At 34.0% G+C, this 27,687-nt stretch overlaps 1 protein-coding gene across 1 annotated transcript in view; it reads right to left on the minus strand.

Annotated features, from left to right (window-relative positions):
- Positions 1-27,687, minus strand: part of LOC138698018 (uncharacterized) — a 77,956-nt gene that overhangs the window by 7,112 nt on the left and 43,157 nt on the right. The window contains exons 5-8 of the mRNA XM_069823694.1: positions 26,707-26,888; positions 23,871-23,969; positions 15,980-16,094; positions 12,066-12,155 (exon numbers count right to left, since the gene is read on the minus strand). Coding sequence (XP_069679795.1) covers positions 12,066-12,155; positions 15,980-16,094; positions 23,871-23,969; positions 26,707-26,888 — 486 coding nt within the window. The remainder of the gene's footprint in view (positions 1-12,065; positions 12,156-15,979; positions 16,095-23,870; positions 23,970-26,706; positions 26,889-27,687) is intronic.

Genomic DNA, 27,687 nt, shown 5'->3' on the forward strand with positions numbered 1-27,687 from the left:
AAGAATGAAAGAAATGATTATAAGCAGGTTTAAAAATGCTAGAGGAAAAAAAAATCTGCCTTTTGAAAACGATTTCGGGTACAAAATAATAAGAAAACGATTGCTACCATTTCTAAAAACAGCGAGAAGTAAAGGACATTTTGCAATCATAAATAATGACAAACTGAATATTAATGATACAATTTATAAGCTGGATTACTGTGAAATGAATTGTGACAAGCCGGAGTTTTGGACGGAAACTGAACACATGAAGTGGAGTAAAGGAATACAACAGAAGGCCGATGAACGCGAAAATATGCAAAGAACAGCAGAAACGAGTCAACACAGCAATGATAAGGCAAGAAGGAAGGAGTCGCAGTGGTGTTTTCTGAAGCCATCTACGGGAGGGAGTAAACAGCTAATGGGAGGTAAACAAGGAAGAAATCAAAGTGTTATGCGAATATTAGGTTATGATTACGAAGGATTAAGGAAGAAACTGGAGTGTTGGAGGTCAAATCTATAGACAAGGCCAGTGAAGGAACTGAATATAAGTAATAACAAAGGAACGAAGCAACTACTAGAAAGAAAAATTAAGGAAAAGAGTGAAAGTGAGGGGAAAATAGGAGAAAGAAGAGGGGAAGAGAAAGAGAGGACTCCAGGGGTGGGAAAAGTAGAAAAATCAACAAAGGGAAATATGGGGAGTGAATGGGGAAGAATTTTTTCGTGTGTAGGTTTGAGTGTAAGTGATAGAAAGGGGTGTGATGAGAAGAAAAAAGAAAGAGAGTGTATAACAGTGAAAGATTGTAGACTTAATCTAAGGACAGTGTTCTTTAGAGATAAGGATAGAATGCTAAAAGTGTGTTGGAAAAACCAGTAGAGGAATCTGGTAAAATAGGGAAACATTAGAGACAAAATAGATGAGAAGTAAAGTGAAACAGATGAGGTAGGGTAGTAAATCACAATACAATACAGGCAATAAGCAAAGAAGTGCAAAAAATGATGTGTGAATAGGTGAAAAATAAATTAGTTAAAGATCTGAGCTAGTAATTATCTTATTGTACAAGGATAAAGAACTGAAGAAATGCTTAATGAAAATGTTTATTAACAAAGGGAAGAATGATCGGTAGATAGGTAAGGGAGCATCGGAAGAATAAAGCGGAATATAGATTTTAGGAAATGAAATTGAGATTAAAGAGTGGTTGGTATGGAAGTGTCAAAAATGAATGTATAGTTGAACTGATTTTATAATAGGAGGACCCCATTACATGAAGGTATTACTGGACATGAAATATATTTTATCATGGTATATCATAGTAAAAAGAAATAATTATTTCAATGAACGATGGGAAGCAAGTTGTATACTTAGATTACCTGGAGGAAAAACTCAATGAGGTAGAAACAAATAGTAAGAAAAAAAAACATTAGAGAGTTATATAAGGGGATAAAGGCATTTAAGAAAGGATATGAGGCAAGGGTAAACGTGATCAAGGATGAGAATGGTGACTTGCTTGCAGACTCTCCAGTCCATCCTGAACAGATGAAAAAACAATTTTGGGCAACTACTAAATATACATAGGCCAAATAGAAATGATTGGGACAATATTCAAATACAAACTGCTGACATTTATAACCAAACCCACACTTTCTGAAGTCGAAATTGCGATAGAAAATCTGAAAAAAGTACAAGTCTCCAGGTATCAATTAAATTAAATTCTTATTAATTAGGTTATTTTGTGTATTATTATTAATTGTAATTATTGTGTATTCTTATTGTACTGTGTATCTAATTGTTTTGTGTATTGTATATTGTATTGTAATTTTATTGTGTATTGTTTATATTTTTGTACCACTGCCACGGGTGCTTGCCCACTTGCACTGCAAATACATAACATAATAAATTCCAACAGAATTAGTACAAGAGGGTGAAAACGCATTATCAAGTGAAATTTTTCTTGCTCAAGATAGGGACCAATGGCAGACTTATGTGAGGGCAGCAATGAACCTCCGGGTTCCTTAAAAGCCTTAAGTATATCATAGTAACAATTATAAAAAAATTGTTACACAAAGGTAGACAGGGCTATGGACATCATTAAGAGAGAATATTAGAAATATTGTCCTAACAGTGAGTAAGATTTGCTGATGATTGGTGTTGTTAGCAGAAGAGGAGATGATGCTAAGGGATATGCTACTGAAGCTAAATGACAGCTGTGAGCAGTATGGGATGAAGATAAATGAAGAGTCCACTGCAAGAATGATGGACGTCACTTTCTTGTCGAAAATGAACCAAGACTGTCAATGCATAGCTTAAGACATATAGAATGTACATAGAGAGTTATATGGCATTAACACTGATAGTCATTGTCCAGTAATGATCGGAAAATCACAGTTTAGCTTAGGGCGCTAAGCATTTCAAACTTTCAATTGCTTCTCCTGAAAAATGTGTTCCAAATGACATCCATCATTCTTGCAGTGGACTCTTCAAATGCAAACAGCACAAAGACCATGGTCATAGCAAGAAAAGTAAAGAAAGTAAACTTGCGAATTCTAAATGAGGCAGTAGAGCAAATGGACAGCTTCAAATACTCGGAATGTACATGATCTGCTGCCAGGAAGTAGAAAGAAAGATAGCAATGGCAAAGGAAGTTTTCAATAGAAAAAAGAGCATCTTCTGCGGATCTCTGGAAAAAGAACTAAGGAAGAAACTAGTGAAGTGCTGTGTGTGAAATGTAGCATTGTATGAGGCAGAAACAGGGATATTACGACGAAGTGAAGAGAAGCAACTAGAAGCACTTGAAATGTGGTTATCAAGAAGAATGGAACGTGTGAAATGGACAGATAGAATAAGAAACGAAGCTGTGTTGGAAAGAGTAATGTTAAAAATGACTTAACTCCCTTTACCCAAAAGCCACAGAATTACTTTTGGATAGAGTCGAGAATTAAATCTGTAGGAATCTGAATGATCTCTGTACTTTCAAGGGATTGTTAATAATGAACTTTTATCAAATAAAATCTATAACAATGATGTTATTATACCTATGCAGAAAGCCTCAAAAAAGTGTCTACAATTGCAGGATTTATCTTGAGTGAACATCATTTTTATTTGGGGCTACTCAAAGAGATATACATATATTTTCTTGATTTACATTTTGTTTCTACTTTGGAGTTTGATTTCCCTAGTTAGTTTCCTACTTTCATAATTCTCTTACTTATTTTACTCCTTTCAGCTCCATAATTTATCATGTAACTGCTATAAACTGTAAATCATCAATGATTTCTGTCATTTTCTTATTAAACTTAGTTGTATTATGGATTATAATAGATTACTGAATTAACAAACAAGAACTAATAAGATTTCCTGCAGCATTTTAAATTGTGTTCTCATCATCGTCATCCACTACCCCCTCCCCCTGCATCATTGTAATAATAATAATAATAATAATAATAATAATAATAATAATAATAATAATAATAATCACTAATAGAATGTTTAATGACTATTTATTGCTGTTCCTTAAAACATAATGATGCTGTTTCCTTCATGTTTTCTTTGGTTCTGCCATTGTGTCATTGTTCCTTAGGTTCATAATTTAGAACAATTTTTAGTAATGTAGTCAGATGCACCGATATTTTTATATCTTTTACTACGAATTCAATTGAACATATATAAAATATATATATAACAATTTCACGTACCCTACATTGTTGTATCTTTGTGTACTAAGGTAAGGGTAACAAATACATTTGGAAATGTATTCTATAAATAATTTATATATTCAATAATTTCTTTTGAAATTCTTATATATGTGTATATATGTGTATATATATATATATATATATATATATATATATATATATATATATATATAACAATTTCATGTAGCCTACATTGTTGTATCTTTGTGTACTATGGTAAGGCAACTATAGAGTAATAAGAAGTTACTCAATGTCAAAATTCAATGTGAGCAAATATCTTACTTCAAACCATCTACAAGAGAGAGGGTTCTTTTCCATACCATTAATCTACAACACATGCCTCCTAGCTTTACTGTTATCCTGAAGGAAGTCATGTTAAGAATTTTATTGGTATTTAAACCCATTATCTTCGGCAGGGTTTAAACCCATGAATCTCATTTCCAAAAGAGAGTATGGTAACTTCAACCAATGAGAAAGATATTTTTGTTTTGGGAATAGATATTTTCATACCATTAGGCCTAACTTTGGGCAGTTTCATATAGTTTGTGTGTAATAGTTCATCCGTCCTATTTATGCAATCAAAATCTGAATTCATACATATGGAATTATATTTTATGCTCGTCCATGCCGAAATGTAGTAATTATACACCTGGTAGTAGCACTTTAATGCACCTCATTAAAGTACACCTATTCATTATAGTTCAGTTGTTCAGCCAATGAGAAATCACCATTGTACCATTATAAAACCGCAAGTATTGATTATTCTCGGATATGCAATCGAAAGACAATTAGCGAAACATCACGGAGGCTGGAAATCCAATACTGTCACAGAAGGTTATGTTCTGTTACTATAATAATTAGCGTTAATTGTAAATAATATTCAAATAAATTCAATTTGTCATCTCGTTTTTCAATTCTAAATCAATTTCCAGGTTATATCAATATTAATGTTCATGTTATTCTCTAGATTATATCAAGGTCATGACATTCGTCCCTCGGAAAAAATCAATACTTTCGCGTCTGCACACATCTCACAATTTAGGTCAGTTCGCTCTTCACTTAGATAACCATAACATGAATACTTATGAATAATTTCAAGTTATAAATATGGTCGAGCTTAAAAAGTCGTATGAAACTTGCCTATAATGGTAATTAAGACGCTCTTATGAAAATTATGAAACTCCCCATTATAGGCTCGTTGCATAATGTACTAGTCTGATCTTTTACCATTTTATTTTATTTCATGTGACATATGATCGAGGCTGCAGTTGTATTTTCCGACCACCGTAATTTCTTGACTAGTTTAAACCTTCTTCTTTGTCAATCAATTATTTTTTCCCAAAAATTTGTATTAGTCCCATTCTTTCCTTCTTGTATCACAGAACAATTTCGTAACTGTGGCTCCAATTTCTTATATTTAAAATAATTTTTCTCTTTTTTTTTTTTTTTTTGTAAACATTTTTTATGCTTTTGTCGATTCATTTCAATTAGTTTTTAAATCACTATTCAAAATTTGTAACCATTATTTTTTTCTCATTTAGCTTTCAGAGGCCAAGTAGCTTATGTTATTGTTTGTTTCATATTTTTTCACCAATATTTTGTGGTATGATTAGGGTTTCATTTATGTTTATTTTTGATCTGTTCCTGTGTACTTATTTATATGATTTTCTACTTGCCTCAATGCTAAGAGCCTTTATCTTCCCCATCCTCATATTATTTCAATGTCAATCTTTCCATCAGATATTTCAGATATTAATTCATCTAATGTGTAGCCATCAAGGTGGTCTAGTGGCTAGTATGCCGAATTTATAATCTGTGGACCCAGGTTCGATCCCCAGCATAACACACAATTTAATAAGCCCATGGTCCTGGTAACATAGAGGTTTCCTCCATGAGCTCCAGTTCCCCTATGGCATCTCAACAAATCTCCATTATCTGATCTCAGCGTAGGTGTAGCGTAGACCAACCTCCTATGGCACACCCTGGTAACGACTCTTGTCAATCTACACGAACAGGGCAAATGACGAAAAGTAAAGGATCCATTAATAAAAAGAAAAAAAAAATCACCTAATATATAAGTTATTCTTCCTTATCGTATATTCCATGTAGTGATCTCAGAGTCTTTAACCATGAAACTATTTTTGGTTATATTATCGTCACAAGAACAGACTGTGCCAAAATGGCTTTTCTGGTATATGAAATACTCAGAACATAAAAAATCGTGATATCAACAAGAACTTGAACTCAACTTCAATCTCATACCAGATAATCCAAGGAATTCTGCTATAGCAGCTTTTCGTCTCCTAACTGAACATGATTGCTGGCAAAACACCTGCATAAGACTGGCTTTATTTAATCACCAAATTGTGTTGCCTCACCCAAATGAAAAATGACTGCAAGACAGCAGATGGCTTCATTGCTAAGATAGGATAACAAAATTTTGCAGCATTACAGTACTTCATAAAACTCAACTTTTAAAACATGAAAAGAAATTCTGATGTTAAACCTGCATAAATATGGTCAAAATCAGAGAGTACAATACATATAAATTCTGCAGTGCTTGGGAAAAGTGACATAAGTCAGTTTTCACAAACCTTTTTTAATAATTTATATGTTCCGTAAGTTGTCAATAAATTATCAAAAAAGGTTTGTGGAAACTGACTTTATGTCACTTGTCCCAAGCATTGCAGAATTAAACGTAAGGTTTATATCTGCAATAGAGCATTCCCCCTCTTCTGTTGAATTAATCTCAGGTATTTCTACAGTCTTTACAAAACTAGAAAGGTATCGACAGTTCTCTCTCTCACACATGGGAAGGGGACTACATTGTAAAGTTATGCGGTGTGACTGTTTGTGCAGCCTGCCTGCCATTTCGGAACTGAGCAGCTGACATGAACTCTGTAAAATCGGAAATATGTGTCTTATAGTACTCTTTGAATAATGATAATAATAATAATAATAATAATAATAATAATAATAATAATTTATTTATTTATTTATTATTAATATTTGTGTGCTGAACAACAGCCAGAGGCCAATTATAGTTCAGCACAATACACAAACAGAAGATACAAAGGTGCAAAACAAAAATAAATAATATCATAAATAACAAAAACATACATGAATACAATTGAGTACAAACAGTAAAAACTAATAATCAAAACGAAACTAAACCTTAAAAGGATCTAAATTGTGCCCATGCAAATTGGCATATTTTATGCATCTACAGACTGGAGAAAGTGATTTTGAATTTCGGTTATAAAAAATTTTTTGAAATCTTAAACCTTTTGTAGGAATACGAAGGCTGATATTGTTTATGATAGACTCACAATCAATATCACCCTTGATAACTTTGCAAAAAAATTGATAATCAAGATTTAGACGTCTAGCATAAAGGCTACAACAGTTAAAATATTTACAGGTAATATCATAGTTAAAGTCAGTGGAATTGGGTATATATCGAAAAGCACATAAGGAAATAAATTTTCTTTGAATATTTTCCAATTTAACCGAATCGGTTGAAGTAATGGAATTCCAGGCTACAGATGCATATTCAAGTTTAGAGCGAACCAAAGTAAAGTATAGAATTAATAGTGACTCAGGAGTAGAAAAAGAATAAGTTATAGACCTTATTAAACCAAGCATTCTTATTGAATGATTATAAATATATTGAACATGATCGTGAAAGTATAATTTAGAATCGAGTAGTACACCAAGATCTTTTATAGAATTTTTCCTAATAATACAGGCGTTATTAAGAGAATAATTAAATTTTATGGAAGTAGTTTTTCGAGAGTACGAAATGACAAAAGTTTTTGTTTCATTAATTTTCATTCCATTAATGTCAGACCAAAGTTCAATGGAGTTAATATCATTTTGAAGAGTTTGGCAATCGGCAGAACTATTTATTGAGCGAAAGATTTTGAGATCATCAGCAAATAACAGGTAGTTTGAACTTATTCTTTTACATATGTCATCAATAAATAATAAAAATAATAGAGGGCCCAATGTAGATCCTTGGGGAACTCCACATAAACAATTAAATGGGTCCGAGAGAGAATCACCAAGACGAACACAACATTGTCTATTAGTTAAATAGTTTTCAAACCAGCTCACGTAGTTAGAAGAGAGACCAAAGTTTTTTAATTTATTTATCAGAATATTGTGAGGTACAACATCAAACGCTTTGCTAAAGTCGATATAAATTGAGTCAATTTGACCTTGGGTTTCAACAACAGGCATAACAAGATTAAGGTAGGATACTAAGTTTGTTGTTGTTGATTTACCTTTAGTAAAACCGTGTTGTGCTGAATTAATTTTATTCTTAACATAAAATGAAACATGTTTGTGGATTATTTTTTCAAAAATTTTTGAGAAATTGTTTAATATTGAAATAGGTCTATAATTGGAAACAACATTTTTTTTACCATTCTTAAAGATAGGAATAACGGATGCTTCTTTCCAAAGCATAGGGTATGTACCGGTTAATAAACTTAAATTAAATATAAAGGTTAAAACGGGTATTAGAATATTAGAACATCCCTTAATAATAAAATTAGGAATGCCATCAGTGCCCTTTGATTTATTAGGTTTAAGCTTTTTTATGGCTAATGAAACGTCTTCAACTGTAATTTTAGGTAAGGATAAGAAGTCAGTAGAATTATACTCCAACAAACAGAGATTAGAATTAGGCTGTTTTTGAATCGATTTGAATTGATTAGCAAATGCATTAGCAATTTCTTGCTGATCAGTAATGTGAATCCCATTTATTAATAATTCGGTGGGATAATTATTGGATTTACGAAAAGATTCTACGTATTTCCAAAATTTCTTAGGTTCATTCTTCAAATTTTCATCAATGGATTGTAACCATTTAAATTTGTCAGATTTAATCATAGCTTTAACTTGTTTTCTGTAATTGGAAAAAATTTGATAATGGTGATCAGTTTTGAATTTCTTAAAATTTCTATGTGCTTTGTTCTTTTTCCTAATAAGTATACGCAAGATATTTGAAAACCATTTAGGATAGTGCGATTTTTTTACGAAAGTGACAGGAACAGCAAGAGAAATAGCTTTGTTCATAATCTGGGATAATGCGTTAGCAGCAACGTTAACATCAGTAGTTTGATATATGGAATTCCAATCATGATTGTATAGAGTGGAATAGAGTTTCAAGTAATCACCTTGAGAATAATTTATGAAGGTACTAGATTGGCAGTGATCAGGTAGCGACAAATACACTTCAAGATTAATGGAGATAGATGGATGATAAGAATCCTCCAAAACTAGAGAATGATTGGCTAGTTTTACTGTACTATTAATAATATTAGTAAAGACAAGATCAAGTAGATTTTTATTTGAGACAGTAAAATTAATTTGGTTTAATCCCAGAAGGCAAGACGAGGAATATAAATCACTGGACTTGATTTTAGAGTAGTAATGAATATCATTAAGATTAAAACCAGTTGACCAATCCATACCAGGACAATTGAAATCACCAATAATTACTATTCTAAAATTATGAGTATCAAGGTTTTTTTCAAGAAAATTGAGGTAAGATTTTAAGTGATTATGACCGAAATCAGGTGGGAAGTAATGATTTCCAATTAATAAATTAATACCATCAGGCATTTTAATTTCAATCCAAACACATTCATTAATAATTTCTAAATCATATCGCCGACAGGTAAAAGGTAACTGGTTGTTAATCGCTGTTAGGACACCCCCACCTCTTTTTTTATTGGTGTCCTCATATGTTCTGTCTGCTCGAAACACAGTATAATTGTTGGGGAATAAGTTTGTATTTAATACTGATTCAGATAACCATGTTTCAGTAAGACAGATAATGATATCATTATTACTTACTACATTTTGAAAAATTTCATCAATTTTTGTATTAAGACCACGAACATTTTGGTAAAATATCTCAAGATGATTATTAGAACTGTGCATTGAGAGTTAGAGAATAATATTAAGAGGCATTAACCCTAGAATCAACTGAAGTACCTGGTGGAGCAAAATGCTGCTCAGGTTTAAGTTTACCAAAAAAGGGTGCAATGAGGCATCCCGCAGGCCAAACATCAGAATTATTAATTAACTCGAAATCCCTCTCATCAACTGAGATATGAAAAGAGGAATACGACTGGTATTTTGTTTTCAATTTAGTTATTTCGAGAGACCTTAATTTACGTTGATGAAAGAGTGAATCCTTAATATTATTCTCGTTTACATTAGGACTAAATCTAGAAACAAAAAGAGATTTGGTTCTGATTCTCTCTGGAGCCATTTCTAAGTTGCTATTAGTTAGAGTGCCAACTTTAGGATCTCGTTTCTTAAATTTTTTGCGAGTGACAGTTTGAAAACCATCGGAGTCTACATTATTTGATAACGCAACAGTGCTATCGTCTGTGCGTACGACAGCAGAGATTACCTCATTACTGTTATGATGAGTAAGAGCAAATGAAGTACTCGGTGCTGACTTCGCATGATTGCGAGAATTAACAGTGTCAGACAAAACACTACTGTAGGATTTAGTAACCGGGTGAACAGTGGACTGTTGACCCAATTTTGGGACAATCTGATCAGGCTTACAAGGACAGGAATTTTTTACCAAAATCTCGGCCATTTGTAATTTGAGGGCAGTATTCTCGCTCTTTAATTCGCCCATTTCTTCTTCAAGATTTTTAACATGCTCCAGAATAACTGTTAAAGTATCTAGAATGGATTCACCATTCAATCGTACCGTCTCTATTTGAACAGAGAGAGATTCCTTACTTTGTAAATTAGGTAGTTCAAGTTCTCTAGTAGGCGAGATGATCTTCTTATCGGTCTTCTTGGTCGGTTTCACAGGAGTGTTATCACCATGAACCGCCTTCGCAGCACTGGTACACTCATCACACTTGAAGGAGGAAATACCTCCCTTCATGAAAAAATCGTATTCCACTTCACTCATATTTAAACAATCAAGATGAAATCTTAGGCCACAAGGCCCAACACACTTTAGGAACTTTTGTCTGCCGAAGAAAGCAGCGCTACATTTAGAACATGTATCTTTACTAGGCGGCATTGTACGCAGTTAACTAAGCGCCTTAAATGAGGACACAGACGAATGTAGTAACAACTAAACACTGTGAAAACAGCGGAGCTACACAAAAAGTCGACTGCTCTTCATGACGACTAGAAGCCGAATGATGATGATGATAATAATAATAATAATAATAATAATAATAATGGTATACATATTAGTGTGCAAGCAACATATAGTATAAACTGTAATCCAGATTTCATGCTAATAAATTTAAAGCTATAAAGGAAAGATGCAGTTTTTAGCTCCATGGACTACCTCACATCAGCTAATATGTCTCATGGAGAAATGTTAGGCCTAAATAAATCAGAGTGCCATAATGTGGCGAACAGTACAGAGTCGGACATTTCAGATATTTGTATCAGTAATAATGACCTGGGTTTGCAGTGAAAGACCTGCCATTCTGCCATTTACCAGAACACTATGTATGTATATGTAATCAATTAGGCCTAGTTAGTTCATCCTGATCACGTAAGCAGGGCGAAAGATGGTAGTGATCCTATTTCTGACGATCCTACAAGGTGGATAATAAATGAATCTCTTCATGATCATATCTTAAATAAGGTTACATTCCTGAAAATATGGACAGTGATTTAAAAAATTCACAAAGACAATATACTGACTTTCTGAGGTACACTTATGCAGGAGCCTATTTTACAGAACTATGAGGAATGGCGAGAAACAGCAAAACAAATGTCATTCTCTTCATTTAACACCTTACGGGCATTGATTATTTAAAACCTAATGTTTACGGCAGAGTGCAGAGAAGAAACACTGCCGTGGAAGAGAGCAGCATCTCGCAGCTTTTTTAAATGTAGGACCTTTCTTCTATACTCAAGCTGCCATATTTTATCTTCCTGAAAGTAAACTAAATTTATCACCCGCTTTTTCTCTTTCCTTTTCTTTTCCGACATTTTAAGTCAGGAAGGCCCACTGTTTTCCTCATCCAGCTTCAATTTCTCCTTTTCTATTATTTCATATTTTGAGTGCCTCTATGATTCTGTTTATCATCTGTTGTACGGGAATAAGAGGCCCACCATTGTCTCTTAAAACACCTGGCTACTATGTGCTCACAGCAAAACAGTCGGCAATGCCGACCTGTCACCATGGAGTCTGATTGGGTGGTTTGAGCAGTTACCATGGTGATGCCTTGAAGCTGATGAATTGTCAATACCTTTCTAGTTTTGTATAGACTGTAGTAATAAAATAAAATTTCACTCTGGACATCCTTTGTGTACAATAATACTAGATGGCTGTCTTGGAAATATTGATAATTTTGAATTGATTGAAAATCTTATTCGTAACTTACATTGGTGGTGACCAATTGCTTTCCATAGTATTTTCGTCTTCCAAAGCTGGGGTGTTGTCTTCAGAATCATCCTCCTGCTCAAGACTGCCACTGTACAAATAGAGGCCATCAGAAATCATTATTCAAGTCATGGCTATGAAAATAAATTTGTCAAAAAGAAGGATAATTTTACTACATGCTACACACAATTTGCAAAATTTAAATTAAAATTTCAAATAGTTAAAACTTGTGAATCAACAACCTGGTGTGAGGGCTGCATAATAAACGAAGCATTACCAAAGTGATGTAATTGATGACAGTTCAATTGAGATTGTATCATTTGCTTGTTTTATATATTATAATAATCTAGTTTCAGCAAAATTAATTTTTTAAAGCGTTATTTCAAAATCCGCATATTGGAAAGAAAAATCACGAACAACATCTACAAGGAGAGCTGGATTCGAAAGTATTGGAATAATAAAAATAGGCTCCAACACCTAATTATTGATGTTGATGCTGGTCAAGGAGAGGATGTGGCAGTGATAGCCATTTTGATCCTGCAAAACAGGGAACCAGTGTATTAAGAAATGTATAGTGGCCTCATTTTTAGTAACTATGCCAAATAGATTATTTGACAACTATTATGTCCCGTTGATTTTGGGAATTTAATAGACTTAATAATTTCAGCTGTACGAAAAAATTCTGTGCATGTGGAAGCATATGTCTCTGCAAGTGCACGCAAACAACTCATAAAATCAGCTGTGTGAAAAAAAAAAATTCTGTGTATGTGGCAGCATATAAGTCTCTGTGTGGCTGTGCACCCAAACAGCTTATAAAATAAACTTAATCGACAAAATAATTACTGGAAATAAGAATATAATTTTAACAAACTTTTTGTATAAGAATTCTTCCTAGAAATGTCTATGTAAGGTATAAAAGAATTGAGCTGTATTGGTTTGATGTATTACTTCATCATTTATAAAGTTGGTATCATTGAATAATATGTACTTTTTCTTTTATTTGGTTACTTCATGATGCTGTGCCAAATATTTACCTCAAAACCATATTATTATCGCAAGTCACCTTTTTTTTTAACAGGAGTAAAAACAACAAACCTTCCAAACAAGTGTTAATGTCAAGTTTTATTTTATATCCATGCTTTTCTCGCTTCTAGCAAAAGTACTGACTTCATGATAGTATGGATCTAAAGAGAATTGTTCCTTCTTCATTAATATGCAAAAATCTCAAAATTCAATTTTTCACATTTACGGTACTATGGAACTCAAGTGTATTATTTTTACAACTGCTGAATTTCAACATTTTTATGCAATGCAAATGATGTGAATAGTGTACAATCTAAATTTTGCAACTGTTTCATGTTGTAGTGAAGTATGAAATGCTATACCATCTGTCTCTATGTTCATCAAATATTTATTCTGAGTACACTTCCCCCTCCCCCTTTTATATTCATTTTTAATTTATTCATAGTTTTCTGCCCAAGGACAGGTCTTTCACTGCAAATCCAGCATTCTCCAATCTTTCCTATTTTCTACCTTCCTCTTTGTCTCCGAATATGATCCATATATTTTAATGTCATATATTATCGAATATCTTCTTCTGCCCCGAACTCTTCTCCCATTTACCATTCCTTGCAGTGTATCCTTCATAGGCAGTTTCTTCTCAGCCAATGACCCAATCAATTTCTTTCTCTCTTTCTTATCAATTTCAGCAATATTCTTTTATCACCCACTATTTCAGATTCATTTCTTATTATGTCTGTCCATTTCACAGCTCCAATTCTTCTCCATATCCACATTTCAAATGCTTCTATTCACTTCTCTTGAAAGAAACTTTACAAATGTAATCTTCATCTTCATAAGATGAAGATTACATTTGTAAAGTTTCTTTCAACCCATAAGCAGTGCTGACTAGATCAGACGCTATGGACAGTACTCTATAACAGAGTCGCCAGTATAAAAGGATAATTCCAAGCCTTTGGTGTGAGACGAACTCGATAGCTCAGTGGTAGAGCGCCTGACCGGAGAACAGGAAGTCGCAGGTTCGATTCCCGCTCGAGGTTGTGAAATTTTTCTTTCATACCATGGCATGATTGTGACTATAATAGAATTTAAAATTCATTAATATGTCACATCAACGGACGTGTATACGTCACCAAACATCGTAAGATGAAGATTACATTTAAAATGGACTTCTTAAAAACCTAAAAATCCGACCCCTAGTTGTAACTATAGCATATATATATATATATATATATATATATATATATAAAGGAATTCATTAACGTAGACAACGTGAACTGTTATTTTCTTGTCAATATAAATGAAGTTAAGATAGATTTTAAATGAAATTATTTAATTCCATTTTAACTAACTTTGCCCTTCTAATAGAATTATCATCATCATCATCATTATTAACATTCCATGTATTAGGCCTAGTGGTCTGTTACAGTCTCCATCCATCGTTTTTAAGGTCTGTCTAAGTTTCTGTGGCCTCTTGGAATGTATGATAGGATTCTTTCCAGCAAGCAAAATAGGGCATTCTGGCAACATGTTCTTTCCAGTTCAGTCTATATTGATTTATGTGTTGAGTAATTTAACAGAATTTAATCATATTCAATTTATTTATAGTCTTTACTCACTGAACAGTAATTTCAATGCATATTGATATGCGATATATCAAACTTAGTACAGAGCCATTATTATCAATGGTCCCAGAAAACAGCAGCTGGCCATGCCTCGCATGGTTTCCAGCACGCATGTAACCATTTCTCTCGTGCAATCGACCTCCAGTAGCCATATGGCATTCAGTGCACTTAAAAGTCGTGTTATGAAACTCTCAATTCTTCAAGTGTACAACGTTAGTGTATAAAGTTTAGTGATTATCGAGTATTTAGGTAATGCCTGGCAACAAATTCTCATTATATGTATATATACAATAAGTACATAAAAGGCAGAAGGTCGTGTGCGAAAACAAGACGAAAATTTCGAATAAAGTTTCAAACAGACCTGCTAAAACTATTAGACGACTCGCTAAAAGATTTAAAGAAACTGGCTCAGTGAACAATTGAAAATCAAACATAAAACATAGTGTTCTTACAGAAGAAAAAATTAGATGAGATTGATGAAAGATTTGAACATAACTCTCAAAAATCTTTAAAGCGTTTAGCACATGAAACTGGAATAGCTATCTCAGTCCCCTGCAATAAATGCAACAAAATTATTGAAACTGAAGCCATATAAAATTCCAAGAGTGCAAGCATTAAGGCAGACACACCCTGATAGGAGAGTAAACTAAAATATTATATATGAGAAGAAATTAAATGTTATGAATGATGTGGAACTTCAGAGTGTTGTTCATTCGTTCATCAGAAGATGTTAGTTGTGTGTGGCGGCAAATGGGGGCCATTTTCAGCGACTGTGAGCATGGCAAGTCCAAATTATTGAACATTTATTGTTAGTACTGTTTTATATTGGAGAAGTGCAATAGAAATGGTTATGCACTTGACAAAAACCACGCAGGGCGTGGCCGGTCGGCTGGCCACTGTTTTCTGGGACCATTGATATTAATGGCTCTGTATTTCAGTACTAAGGTATAAAATTCTGCAACTGTAACATGTAAACAGGTAACTGAGATCTCATTCCAAGTGTACAGTACATATAACAATTTTGAGATTCTCATTTGATATCAGTACCAGTTGCAGAAGAGACAGCTCTGCAGTATATATTGACTACACTCCCAACTTTGGCTACTAGCAATAGGCATCTATAATGAACACCGATCAATATACCCCTCATTTCTCATGAAAAACAAGAACTGAAAAGACTACAGTGGGCTATAGTGGATGGGCCTTATGTTGTCAGCAAGATGACTGATTGATAATTTACGAATTTCGTAAAGTGAGTAATAATACTTACCTATTATATGGATAATCTGCATCCTTAAAGCAAACAGCCTGTTGGACTTCAGTATCTTTTTCTTCTTGATAATTTATTACATTTTCCAAACTCATAGCACGAATAGGAGCAGAAGCTGTAAACATAAAATAACATCTTTTATCATTTCATACTCATATCAAACTATTAAAGAATAAAATACATGTGTTACCTTAATATATCCATTACACCTTACTGAACTGGTCCCTCAAGATTAGATGTTATGAAAATAAGCAAGTACTATTCAACAATACGAATATCCTCATCCACAACACTCTCGTCAATTATGCAATATATATCCAGTTTTTTAGCCTGGGTAATAACTGTTCGTAAGTACAACTGCTCTCGATTATCTAGGGCAGCATTTCTCAAACTATGGTCCGCAGACTACCTGTGGTCCTCGAGATCTGTCCTTGCGGTCCTTCAAAAAGGACAGAAGAAAAAATGAAATTCAAACGAATTGCATATCAAACTATAGCTGAAAATCTCAGAGTTGGAAATGACACATGACAATCACCTTTCACTTTTTCTTCCAGTACTGACAATTATGAAATTTATTATCCTACCTGTCTATCGACTTCCCACTCTACTCTCAGCAACAGCAGAGGGATTTAAAGCACTATGAATGTGGTGTTTCTCGCCATCTTTTCCCTGTACATCACCTGATGACATGTGACTAAGTACATTGGCATATCTTTCAGATATATTCTCAAAATTAAACGAACTAAATCTCTCTCTACAAGGTAATTCTTTGACTATTCTCAATGCGCATGAGAAAATAAACTTGGTTTGTGGGTCAGTTCCGTAAAACAGATGATTTTTTTCATTATTTCCAACCCTAGAGTCTTTTTTGGTCGAAAATGATTTCGTTATTGGAAAATAATTATGCAATGACATATGTTCGCATCTCGAAACTACGATGTCACAATTTTAAACTTATTTTCCAAGTAAATATGACGAATTTTCATGTGTTCGTCATCCATTTCATTGCGATATTGAAAATAACAAACTTTCATTGAGTGAAAGAGAACAGTTAATTGAACTCTCGAATGACACTGGACTTAAAGTGAAATTCCAAGCGGAAGGTATGGTTAATTTCTGGACCTCATCACAAGTGAAAAGAGCATATAGTGAATTGTACAATGATGCTTTACAGATTATAATTCAGTTTGCTTTTACGTATCTGTGTGAGATAATAAAGTACCGAAATCGACTCGATGTATGTGACGATCTCCGACTTAAGCATACCAGCATACATCTAAATATAGAACTGTGCTAGAATCATCTTATTCATCTCATTAATGTGAGCACCGACATTTATTTAGTTTGTTTAGTTAATAAGTTAAAGATTTTATCCAATCTCTAATAGCCTTGATTTATTAAAAAACGAAAATGATATTTTTCTATAAACATTAATTAATTAGTTAATAATAATATAAAATTATATGAATTAAATTAATTTTAATTAATTAATTCTGTTTTAAAATACAAGTATATTGGTATTAAAATATACTACAAAAAAAGATAAATTTGCTTTCCAAGAAAACACGAGGAAGATGGTCCGCGAAACTGTTCTGACTTAAAAAACTGGTCCCCACTTCAAAAAAGTTTGAGAAACGCTGATCTAGGGGAATTGGGGTTACGAAATTCATGGACATTCATAATCACAACCAATGAATTATGATACTTCAATGCTAGTCACTGTTAACATAAAATTGAAAATATTTTTAATACTAAAAATGACAACAAGTTACTGTATTTAAGAGATCAAGCAGGATGTACTGCAAAACACAAACAATGTTAAAATTAACAATCTGCCATTGGAAACCAACTAACATGTTTCGTATATTATGAAAACATTATAATTCAAAATAACAGTTCATTTTCACAGGTGGTTCACTCATACATACTATCTTAAAGTCCCAGTCTCATATTTATGGTACATGTAATTCTCCACTTCCTGAAATTCATGTTCCCAACAAAATGTTTAAAGTATTGTACAGACACAGAAACAAAATTTGGGCTGACTCTTGAATATCCTTATAGAGCACGATTCACAATATTCCCTGTCAGTATAACATTGGACCCAGACAGTCGATTGTGAGGTGATAGACATGCTGTGCAGAGGAGAGGGTTTCTGTCTTGTAGTAACAGCTCAGGCTGTTATGTTGGACGTCATGCAGAAGAGTATGGGTTCTGGTTCACAGGATTTTTTTTTTTTTACGCAAGTTTTTGCTAAGACTTCTGTGACCAAAGTTCCATTTTGTTTATTTTCGTATTTGAAATAATTATTTCCTATCTCTTGTGGGATTTTAATTGGCTTGACAATAAAAAAAAAGAAAAATCAATTCCATGATCCAGAGGACATGTAGGAACAAAAAAAATTCTGAGAGAAACCCTAAAAATGTGTTTATTCACTCTTTAGCAACTGTATTTTAGTTACATATATTTGGTAACAATATTATATCAGCTGATGTAATTCAAAATGTTTGTTATTCAGCACATCATGTTAACCATAGATTGACTCTATAAAGTTTGAAACATCTGTCAAGGTATGTAACTGCAAGTACCTTTATTTTATGAACTTCTTTCAATATTTAAGAGTTAATATGATCCAAGGAGATATCACAAATATAGTTCTTTAGTAAGTCCTGTCTTTTTGTCATAACTTAATCCTTGAGCATTCCATTGAAGCATTTTTATCGTTTAATCATTTCTAATTCTCAAAGCAGTCCCCTCCCGGAGATCTGAATGGGGGATTTTTTTCGTTCTGGAACATTTTGCATTGGGCGAATTTTCATGAGCAATTTGCAACTGGGTTTTAGAAAGAACACCATTGTTTTGCGTTTTTGTATTTGCATCATTCTTGAACAACTTTCAACATGATTGGAGGACCTCATTTGCTATTGGGTCTACAGCTCTTTGCGCCTAGTCAGGAGGATTCAGATCAAAATCCACTGACCAATTCCTCATCTGCCACATGAGGAAGTTCCTCTATGCCGTGGCAACCTAGCATAAGATTGTTAAGAGCGAAGTATATGTGTGGAAAGAAGTAAGATGAAATGATCCTCTAGGCCTCGAATGCTCTAATATCATCGAGGTCGAAGATAACAAGAGTGAGCCAAGGGAGGCTGGATAGGAAAGCAAAAAGAGAGGGGCTTGATATATGAAAAAGAAGAAATATCAGGTCGGTCAGTCGTGTTCTCACCAAGCTGACCAGTGCTATATTGCTGAGTAGCCCATCCTGTTTGTTCATTTTACACACAGTATGTAAACCTACTAACAGCTGCATCATGGTAAGGTAAGGATTGGACACTGAGCTATTGTCAAGGCCAGTTCCTTTAAGTCCTCAATATGGGTAATTAAAGGGTTTCCTTCTTCTTAAAAACTATAGTCGTTTATTTTTAGGACATACATCATGCTTATAGAAGCTACTGTACTATAAGTTAAAAATGTTCCTAGTTATACCTTTCAACTGAGGAGAATTTGAGCTAATTTCTGATGTTTACAAACTCCATGTCTTTCTGAGGTAATGTTAGTCACGCTAATTATTTAAAAAAGGATGTACTTTATTATTTGGCAAAAATTTGTAATTCCTTTCATAATATGCTCCAGAAGGAAGCTTTAATTCTCCCAAACTTCAGTGTATAAATCAAATTAGTATGCTAGAGATACGTATTAATTTAAGTAAAATTGCTTTCAACATGAAACATCAGTCACATGGGAATGCGCAATTGGAAGATAAAATTTGTCTTCCAAATAAAAAAAAATAATCATAATAACGAAAAAAAAAATTAAACACATGGTGAACGTAATACCTCATCCACCACCCATCTACTTCTGCAACTACTCTCACACTGCCACCGGGTATATACCCATTTGCAGTGTGGAGAAAAAAAACGCATGCGCACGGACACACGTACCGGAGCCAAAATAGCATAAGATGCCAAACATGATGTAAACCCTACGAGATATGGAATCGACGAGCTGATGGAAATAGCACCAATCCTGGGTGAAGTCTTCCCAGACATCGAAAACTTAACCCAAGGTCTCGTTCTAGTTTAGAGGGGCTCATTTTTTTAACAACTTGCGCCTCCTCTCCTTCAACTTCGTGACTTAGGAAGTCAGGCTATCACTTCAATCTTGGATTCCCCGAGAACCAGGCTTGAATGGTCTGCACTGTGTGCACTGAAAAGTTATCCTCTTGGAACAATAATGTTCCTTGGAGATAATGTTCCTGGGCAGATCGGAGGAACACATTCTCCAAATTGTGTCTATATGGCCATAGATTCTCTGTAAGACACCTGCCCCATCTCAAGATATTCAGCCTCAGCATAACATGTTAATGCGTCCCGACCTGCTACGTCGGTTCACATATCGTGGATCATACCTGTTGCCAGGCTCCCGATAGACTCCAACAGATTCACTGTAATCGATCAAGATGGCCATTTCATCAGAGAAAATGACTTTTGTCCAATTGAAACCGTCATCTAGGCCAGTTACAATGCCTTCAGTTGACGAGCAGAGCGGAAGGAATCCCCAAAACATGCCCTGCCAAAGGCTTCGTCCTGTCTTCTGGTTGAAACACGCAGATGTTCAGAACCAGGATGTCTACCGACCTCCCCATGATTCTGATAATGATGAGCCCACCTTCTCGCCATAGAACGAGAACCATAATAACCACAGAACGAGAAACTCCTAGCATACTGCTCGCCTCTGAAGCAGAAAAGCCATTTTGGATCAGAGAATTAGTTCAAGCCTCTGTTCTCTCCAGTTTGTAAAGTGGATGTGACTTCACCACCTGGATTAACGTAATGACTAGTAATGTTTACACACGTCTAATAATGATGATGGTGATGATAATAGTAATAATAATAATAATAATAATAACAACAACAATAACCGGTTTAACAATGGTTTTCAACTCAGCATTATTTTAACAGTTTTACAGTAAGGTCAAATTAATGACGAAAAGCTATTCAGTAAACAATAATAATAATAATAATAATAATAATAATAATAATAACAATAACCGATTTAACAATGATTTTCAACTCAGCATTATTTTAACAGTTTTACAGTAAGGTCAAATTAATGACGAAAAGCTATTCAGTAAATGAATGTAAGCAGTATAATATGTTAATCCCGAGTATGACACTTCTACTCAATTGTTCTGATAGCTCTGTGATATCGTCCCTGTTTGCAGACCGGAAGGTTGAGGGTTCGAATCCTGGTGCAAAAGAATTGTTTTTTCCATTATGCAGGTTACATTTCGTTTACCATCGTTATTTTTCACTGCAAGATTTACAAATATTCATCTACTATTAGGAATACACTACTTTTCTTCGCATCTTTTAAAATGTATTGCGACTTGTGACAACAATCGAAGTAAAAGGATTTTTTTTTTTTTTTAGCTGCCAAAACGATTGCGTGTGTACCACAGTTTTGATGCACCGAGCATGCACTGTATTTTATAACTGGAACTTGATAAATACAGGTGGCCCAAATTTTGTTTCTGGGTCTGTACAATATGGCTAATCTACAGGCACTGGTGTGAAATTCGAGTACTATGCTAGTCAGAAATAAGATACAAAATGATTATTTTACTTATTTTATGCAATTGCAGAACCCATAATTTGTTATTATTCACCCTGAATCTAAGATGTCTGTCACTAGTGCCAAGAAGCAGAGACCACTTAGTTTGTCAGAGACTGTACTAATAATATACATTTTTTTTTTTATTTACCATAATCAGAAAGCCATCTAGAAAAAATGCCAATAAATTAGAATGATAGCAAGGTTCTTCTCATAAGCTTAATGCATGAAGAAAGTTCTGAGGTGTAGGAAAATATATATACAGTATATTTCGAGATTTTTATGGAAAAGTAGGTTTTAGTATCCTTGATTCCAAATATCTGAGTTTTCAATGCCATAGACAAACTCCATTGTTAGTGCAGATAGCGAAAAATGGAATGAGGGAAAATTTCTTGGAAATATGTAGTTTTCAATCCAATGTCATTGAATTTTCAAAGTAGAATATATCACTGAGCCTCAGTGAGAATGCAAACTGCCCTGCTGCCACATGCTTCATCCTGAAAGGTGACATTTACGTTGTCACAATCACCATATTGTGCTTGACAAATTATGACTAACAATATTGCCAATACAAGTTCAGAGAAAACCACCACATAAAAATGAAATTCCTTTAAATTCCTACGCTGTAAATGTAAGAAAATGTTTTTTTGCCACTGTGACAAGTTTTTTTTTTTTGACAAGAATACAAAATAATTTATCATTTTTCTCCGCTAAAGGATATGTACCTACAATCTGTTAGATCTAGTAGGAATACCACTAAATTAATTATATCCCTGGTACTGGCAATGTGTGCACGGGTGCATCTGTTAGGTATGTGATTCTGGACCACATAGCAAAGAGCAGTTGCAGTGGTATATGTCACTGTACATGTGGCAACAGGACATTTTCCATTCTCATTGAGGCTTGTACCAATATACAGCCCCAAACAATGCATTGTTGTTGTTGTTTAGTCAACTGTCCGAACACAGGTTGGAACATCAACACCAATAAGGCATCACTCACGAGCAACTAGTCCATGAGATAATGGAGTAGGTTGGCCAGTTCCTTTCCCCTGCCTGATAATAAATATACATATCAGCCAGAACCTCAATCAGAGGTAACCAGTGCATTCTACGTTGAAAATTCAAGCACATTAGACTGAAAACTACATATTTCCAACAACTTTCCCCTCTCTTATCTGCACTAATATCGGAGTCTGTCTATGGCAGTGTGTCTCTACAATTTTTACCTATTATAAGAAATTGAATGTAAATTATTTATTCACAGCTACTCCACTATAGCGTGATACGAAATATGTGAGTCTATGTTTTTATAATGTATAATACAGTGTACTTGTAACTTTTCCTTCCCTACTTCTCACTCCTTGTCACTGAGCACGTATTTCTTCCAGAGCCAATGAGCTGTGTCACTGACACAGCTAGTTTATTACACTCTGCCACTTGATCCGTGTGCATGCTTTTCCTTAAAATTGCAAGGATTAGCAAAACTTTCTTCGTCTTTTAATATTTCATTGGCTTGTTTTGGAATCTGTCCCGGTTTATCAGCACTTAAATTACGATTATATAACATTTTGTTTGTACCGATGCATCCAATATTTGTTAGAATTTATTTTCAATATATCGAAATATGTGCCACTTCTTTCCTCTGAAGACTATAGGTCCTGTACTCACGCATCTTATAATTTCAGTTGTGTAATAGCTGTTCTCTGAAGTAGTCAGAAAATAGTAATTGACACTTATAGCTCTATTTATTTTCTATTTTATATTTCAAAAATGGACAAGTTCCTTGTAAGAAGTGTTCCATCCATAAGTGCAAGTATCGAGATCGAAAAAAAGGTATAAAATTAGTGTACTGACAGTTCAGTGATAATTATTTATGCTTCTATAGTTTCAAGTAAACTGAAACGAAATTTTTCAACAAAACATTCCTCTTTATTTCTGTTTGGATGATGATGATAATATTCTAATAATAATAATAATAATAATACTTGATTATATCACTGTACTGTGACTAATTACTATGCTTATGGCGTACTACATAAAGTGTCTTAACATATACTTTTGAGGGAATTAACATTTTGATGTAGGCTATCCCGTTGAACTGTAGATAATTTATGCTGTGCCACAAGGAGAAGACAGTTGCGGAACACTGGTCTATGGCACTGGGCTTTCGAGAGTCAATAAAATTATGTTTAATTCTCCAAATTAAGAGAGTTCTCATGATTAAGCATGCTAGTATAGAAATAGAAAAGTCCGTACAATAGACCACTATAACTTACGTTCTGGCAGGAGTGGTGTGTAAGGTGGTGGTGGAGCATGCTCCACAGGAATGTGCGTGTTGTTGTGATGAGATTCTTCGTCATTATTCCGTCCAGGATCTGTGATAAAACAATAGTTTACATTGTCACTTTAAATAATTACTTCTCATTATGCAAGTGATCTATTTGAAATAGAGACAAAGGGAAAAGGAAGAGGAAGGGGAAGGGGATGGAATTTGAGAAAGCTTGGAAAAGGAAGGTAGAAAAGATCTGAACTACCTTTATTAAACACAAAGTGTACAACTCGTTCAATTTTTCTAGCTATTTTTTATTTGTTCTGAAGGGCTGTTGATGTTCCGGTAATCAGTTCTGTCAAATATCTAACAAAGAAACTTGTTTATATTTTTTTATTGTTGTCATTCTAAATGCAATCTTTAGCACTGTATAAGAATTCCACAAGCTTAGGAGTGTTTGTGTTAATGACAAACTGAATGACATCACTAATGCATTCAATAGGTCTGCGAAATTATTAATGTTCATGTTTTTAAAACATCTTGGATTAGCTGACTTTCCCATAACGAGGGGTTTCTCCAGTTCTGCCAGATTTTCACACATCAGGACTGTTAGTCTTTCTTTAGACATTTTTCTCCTTTTGGGACAAGTGACTTCGACAGTAACGCCCGAAAAAACAGCCCTGTTTGGTCACTGTTAAGAATGTCTCTAGACGTGAAGACTGAAATTAAAGTCTGCGTTTTCAGTTTCTACTCATTCGCTACATTTTTGTAGACATCCATTGATTCCCGCAAATTTCATTCCACACTATATTGTGTCTTCTTTTACTAACCAACCAAAAGATGCCTGAGAGAATGTGACACACTACATGAAAATGTATATTTGCTATCCACACCTGAGATTGTGAAAATATTCCGTATGAAGGGAAGAACAAAAACATTCGCAATGAATACTCACCCCTTTGATACCCTTAATTTAGACACAAAAAAAGTACTACAGCAGTTCAAATCAGTAAAAATACCTTTATGGAGAGTTGACAATGGGGGAAATTCATCCCTCCATAAAGTATGACATCTCCATCCAGGGGCAGGGCTAAAGAGGACCAGGGATATTACAGTTTCTCTCAAAAAGATGCAATATGACCCCATATCTATAATTATAATGTACAGAGAGAATATCAGACAATCAGTAAATACCAGTCATCTCTTAGGGAGTGTCCTTTATTTTGTGGCAATTACAGTTCTCTGAGCATTACATAACCTGGGGTTTGAGTATACAAATATGTAATGTAATGTATGTATGTATGTATGCACGCACGTATCTAGCAACAAAGTCGTTATTAGACCCTGGATCTTCAGGAAAAAACCTATTTTTCCTATTGATAATATATATAGCTTTGGGACTTAGTATTTACAAGTTTCATGAACATTTATGTTTAAAAAATGCTATTTGAGACTGTCTAAAATAGAGAAATTTTAATTTTTTTCCCCTTGTTTGTGAAGTGCTATTTTAAATAGATCCAAGTTCTATGTGTAAGAACTACAACAATGACGCGCGCGCGCACGCACGCGCACACACACACACACACACACACACACCTCTCTCTCTCTCTCTCTCTCTCTCTCTCTTTTTTAGAGCCTATTTTATGTTCTATAAACCCTAAGTGAGGCATTGAAAGAGCTTATTTTTGGCACCTAAAACACATTTTTAGGACCTAAAAATTAACAGTCCAGCCATTATACCTTGCTTTCCAATATTTAATAATAATATTAGGGTACATCTTCAAGGCCTGACAAAATTTGATATATTCCATACTGTATCTGTATTTTCCTCTTCAGATCATAACAATTATCGTGATATTGTAGTAAACCAGATTATGAAGGTGACTTGCCAGCCATTCATGGCTAGTAGAAAAGTCTAAAAGTAGCAACAGTAATTTGTGTGGTAATTCAGAAAAAATTTTAGGGTTGTTGATAATCATTTTCCATTTCAATTGTATGCATTATGTTCGTAAAATTAACAAATACTACTAGCAGAAAATTATTTATGGAAGGAGGAGGCATTGTGATGTGCAGATTACATTTTTACAAAACATTATGGAGGAAAATCTACAAAAAGTAGTGTTGCTTGATGAATAGTTAGTTAATGCAGGACAGACACACTAAGACCAAGGATTGTTTGGACAACACAATCAAGGGATCATTCTGGTCCCATAGAAAGAGAGATTCACTGTTGTATTAAGATATAATATCACATAGCTTCATTTTAAATGAAAGAGTAACACGAGAAGATGGACCATAATGTATTTCTAAGGCAGTTCAAGGAACAATGCAATGACTAATCAACATCACGGAGAACAACATAATTATGATGGATAACTTACTCTCCTTATTACAATGTACAGGCTGCTAATCGCCAACTACTGTTCAAGAAAAGAAGAAATTTTTAACTGGTTTATGAAGCACTGAGTGCAAGTAGATCCCTCTTTGACTAAAGGAGCCTTGCTTGGCATTATTAAAACATCAAATTAGAAGGACTCCCACATAATTATGTGCATGAATTCGCTACGCAACATGGACATCAAGTTATACTACTACCACCACAATACCACTGCAACTTCCCTATACATTTGTAGCCCCACCTTTACGTAATCGTACCTCTCCACCATGCTACATAACAAATACAAATCATAAATACGTTGTAGTTCTCAACTTAACTGCTTATCTGTCATTTTTTTAACTCTCGAAAATAATACTATGCACAGCAACACTATAATATGTAATAATAAGCTCGGTCTTCTACGAGAAATTGAATTATAATTACACACTGCAAGATTTAACATTACCTTTCTTCCAGCACTTCCGGTAGAAAAAATATCCTGCACAAGTGAGAACTACGAAAGTGGATACAATAATAGCTATAGTCGAAATCTTCCATTCTTCTATCACTGGAGTAGGAGTTGGAATGACATTTATAGCCTTACAAAGGTCCTTCTTTTTCCCATCTGTTAGAATCTCATCTTCAAACCTAGAAAGAAGCAGTTAAAAAATATGTTACTAAGAATTTACTTTCTCTCTTATACAATGGTACACATTGTATCTTCTAAAATAACAGTACAGTAATTTAAATATCTCGGAAACTATTAAAAAGTAGTTATTGACATTATTTATAAGTTCTGAACCATATATGTAGACCTCCCCTTTTCATATGGGTAATTTTTATAATGAAGATTATGAAAATTTCGTCTAATAACCATTTAAACTCAATATCTCCTTGGAATAATTATTTTTGTTAGGAACAGATTTCCTATATTCAACAGTTCAGATATGAAATATTTTGCACATAGGCCTACATGTAGACCTTTGGCTATGTTTAGACCGAGTTATGTCACAGAAGGATTGCTATTATCCGGGCTAGAATGTCGTGGTCTGTTCGTAATGTAACCAAACGTTTCGTCCACTACTATGGTGGACATCTTCAGTGGCGTGGTACACAGGAGTGAAGAGATCTGCTGTGTGTACGAAGGACTTATGTTTCATAACATGTTATGGTAATTTAATAGACATTATTGGTTATTCAGATAAGTCACTATAAATCATATATATAAGATACATTAGGTCCGTCTACACTGTGCAATTGATAAGTGCAAACGAACCTAATGTACCTATGTATATATGTTATGGTAAGTTATAGTAATCTGTTACAAGTTCTATAACAATTTTCGTGTTACATAACATTAGCCATGGTCTGTGGCCAAGTTTTGAGGGAGTGGCAACATATAACTTACACATGCATACTTATCATTTGTCACCATATGCATCACTAG

Source organism: Periplaneta americana, chromosome 4 (assembly GCF_040183065.1).
Source record: "Periplaneta americana isolate PAMFEO1 chromosome 4, P.americana_PAMFEO1_priV1, whole genome shotgun sequence".
Classification (NCBI taxonomy): Eukaryota; Metazoa; Arthropoda; class Insecta; order Blattodea; family Blattidae; genus Periplaneta; species Periplaneta americana.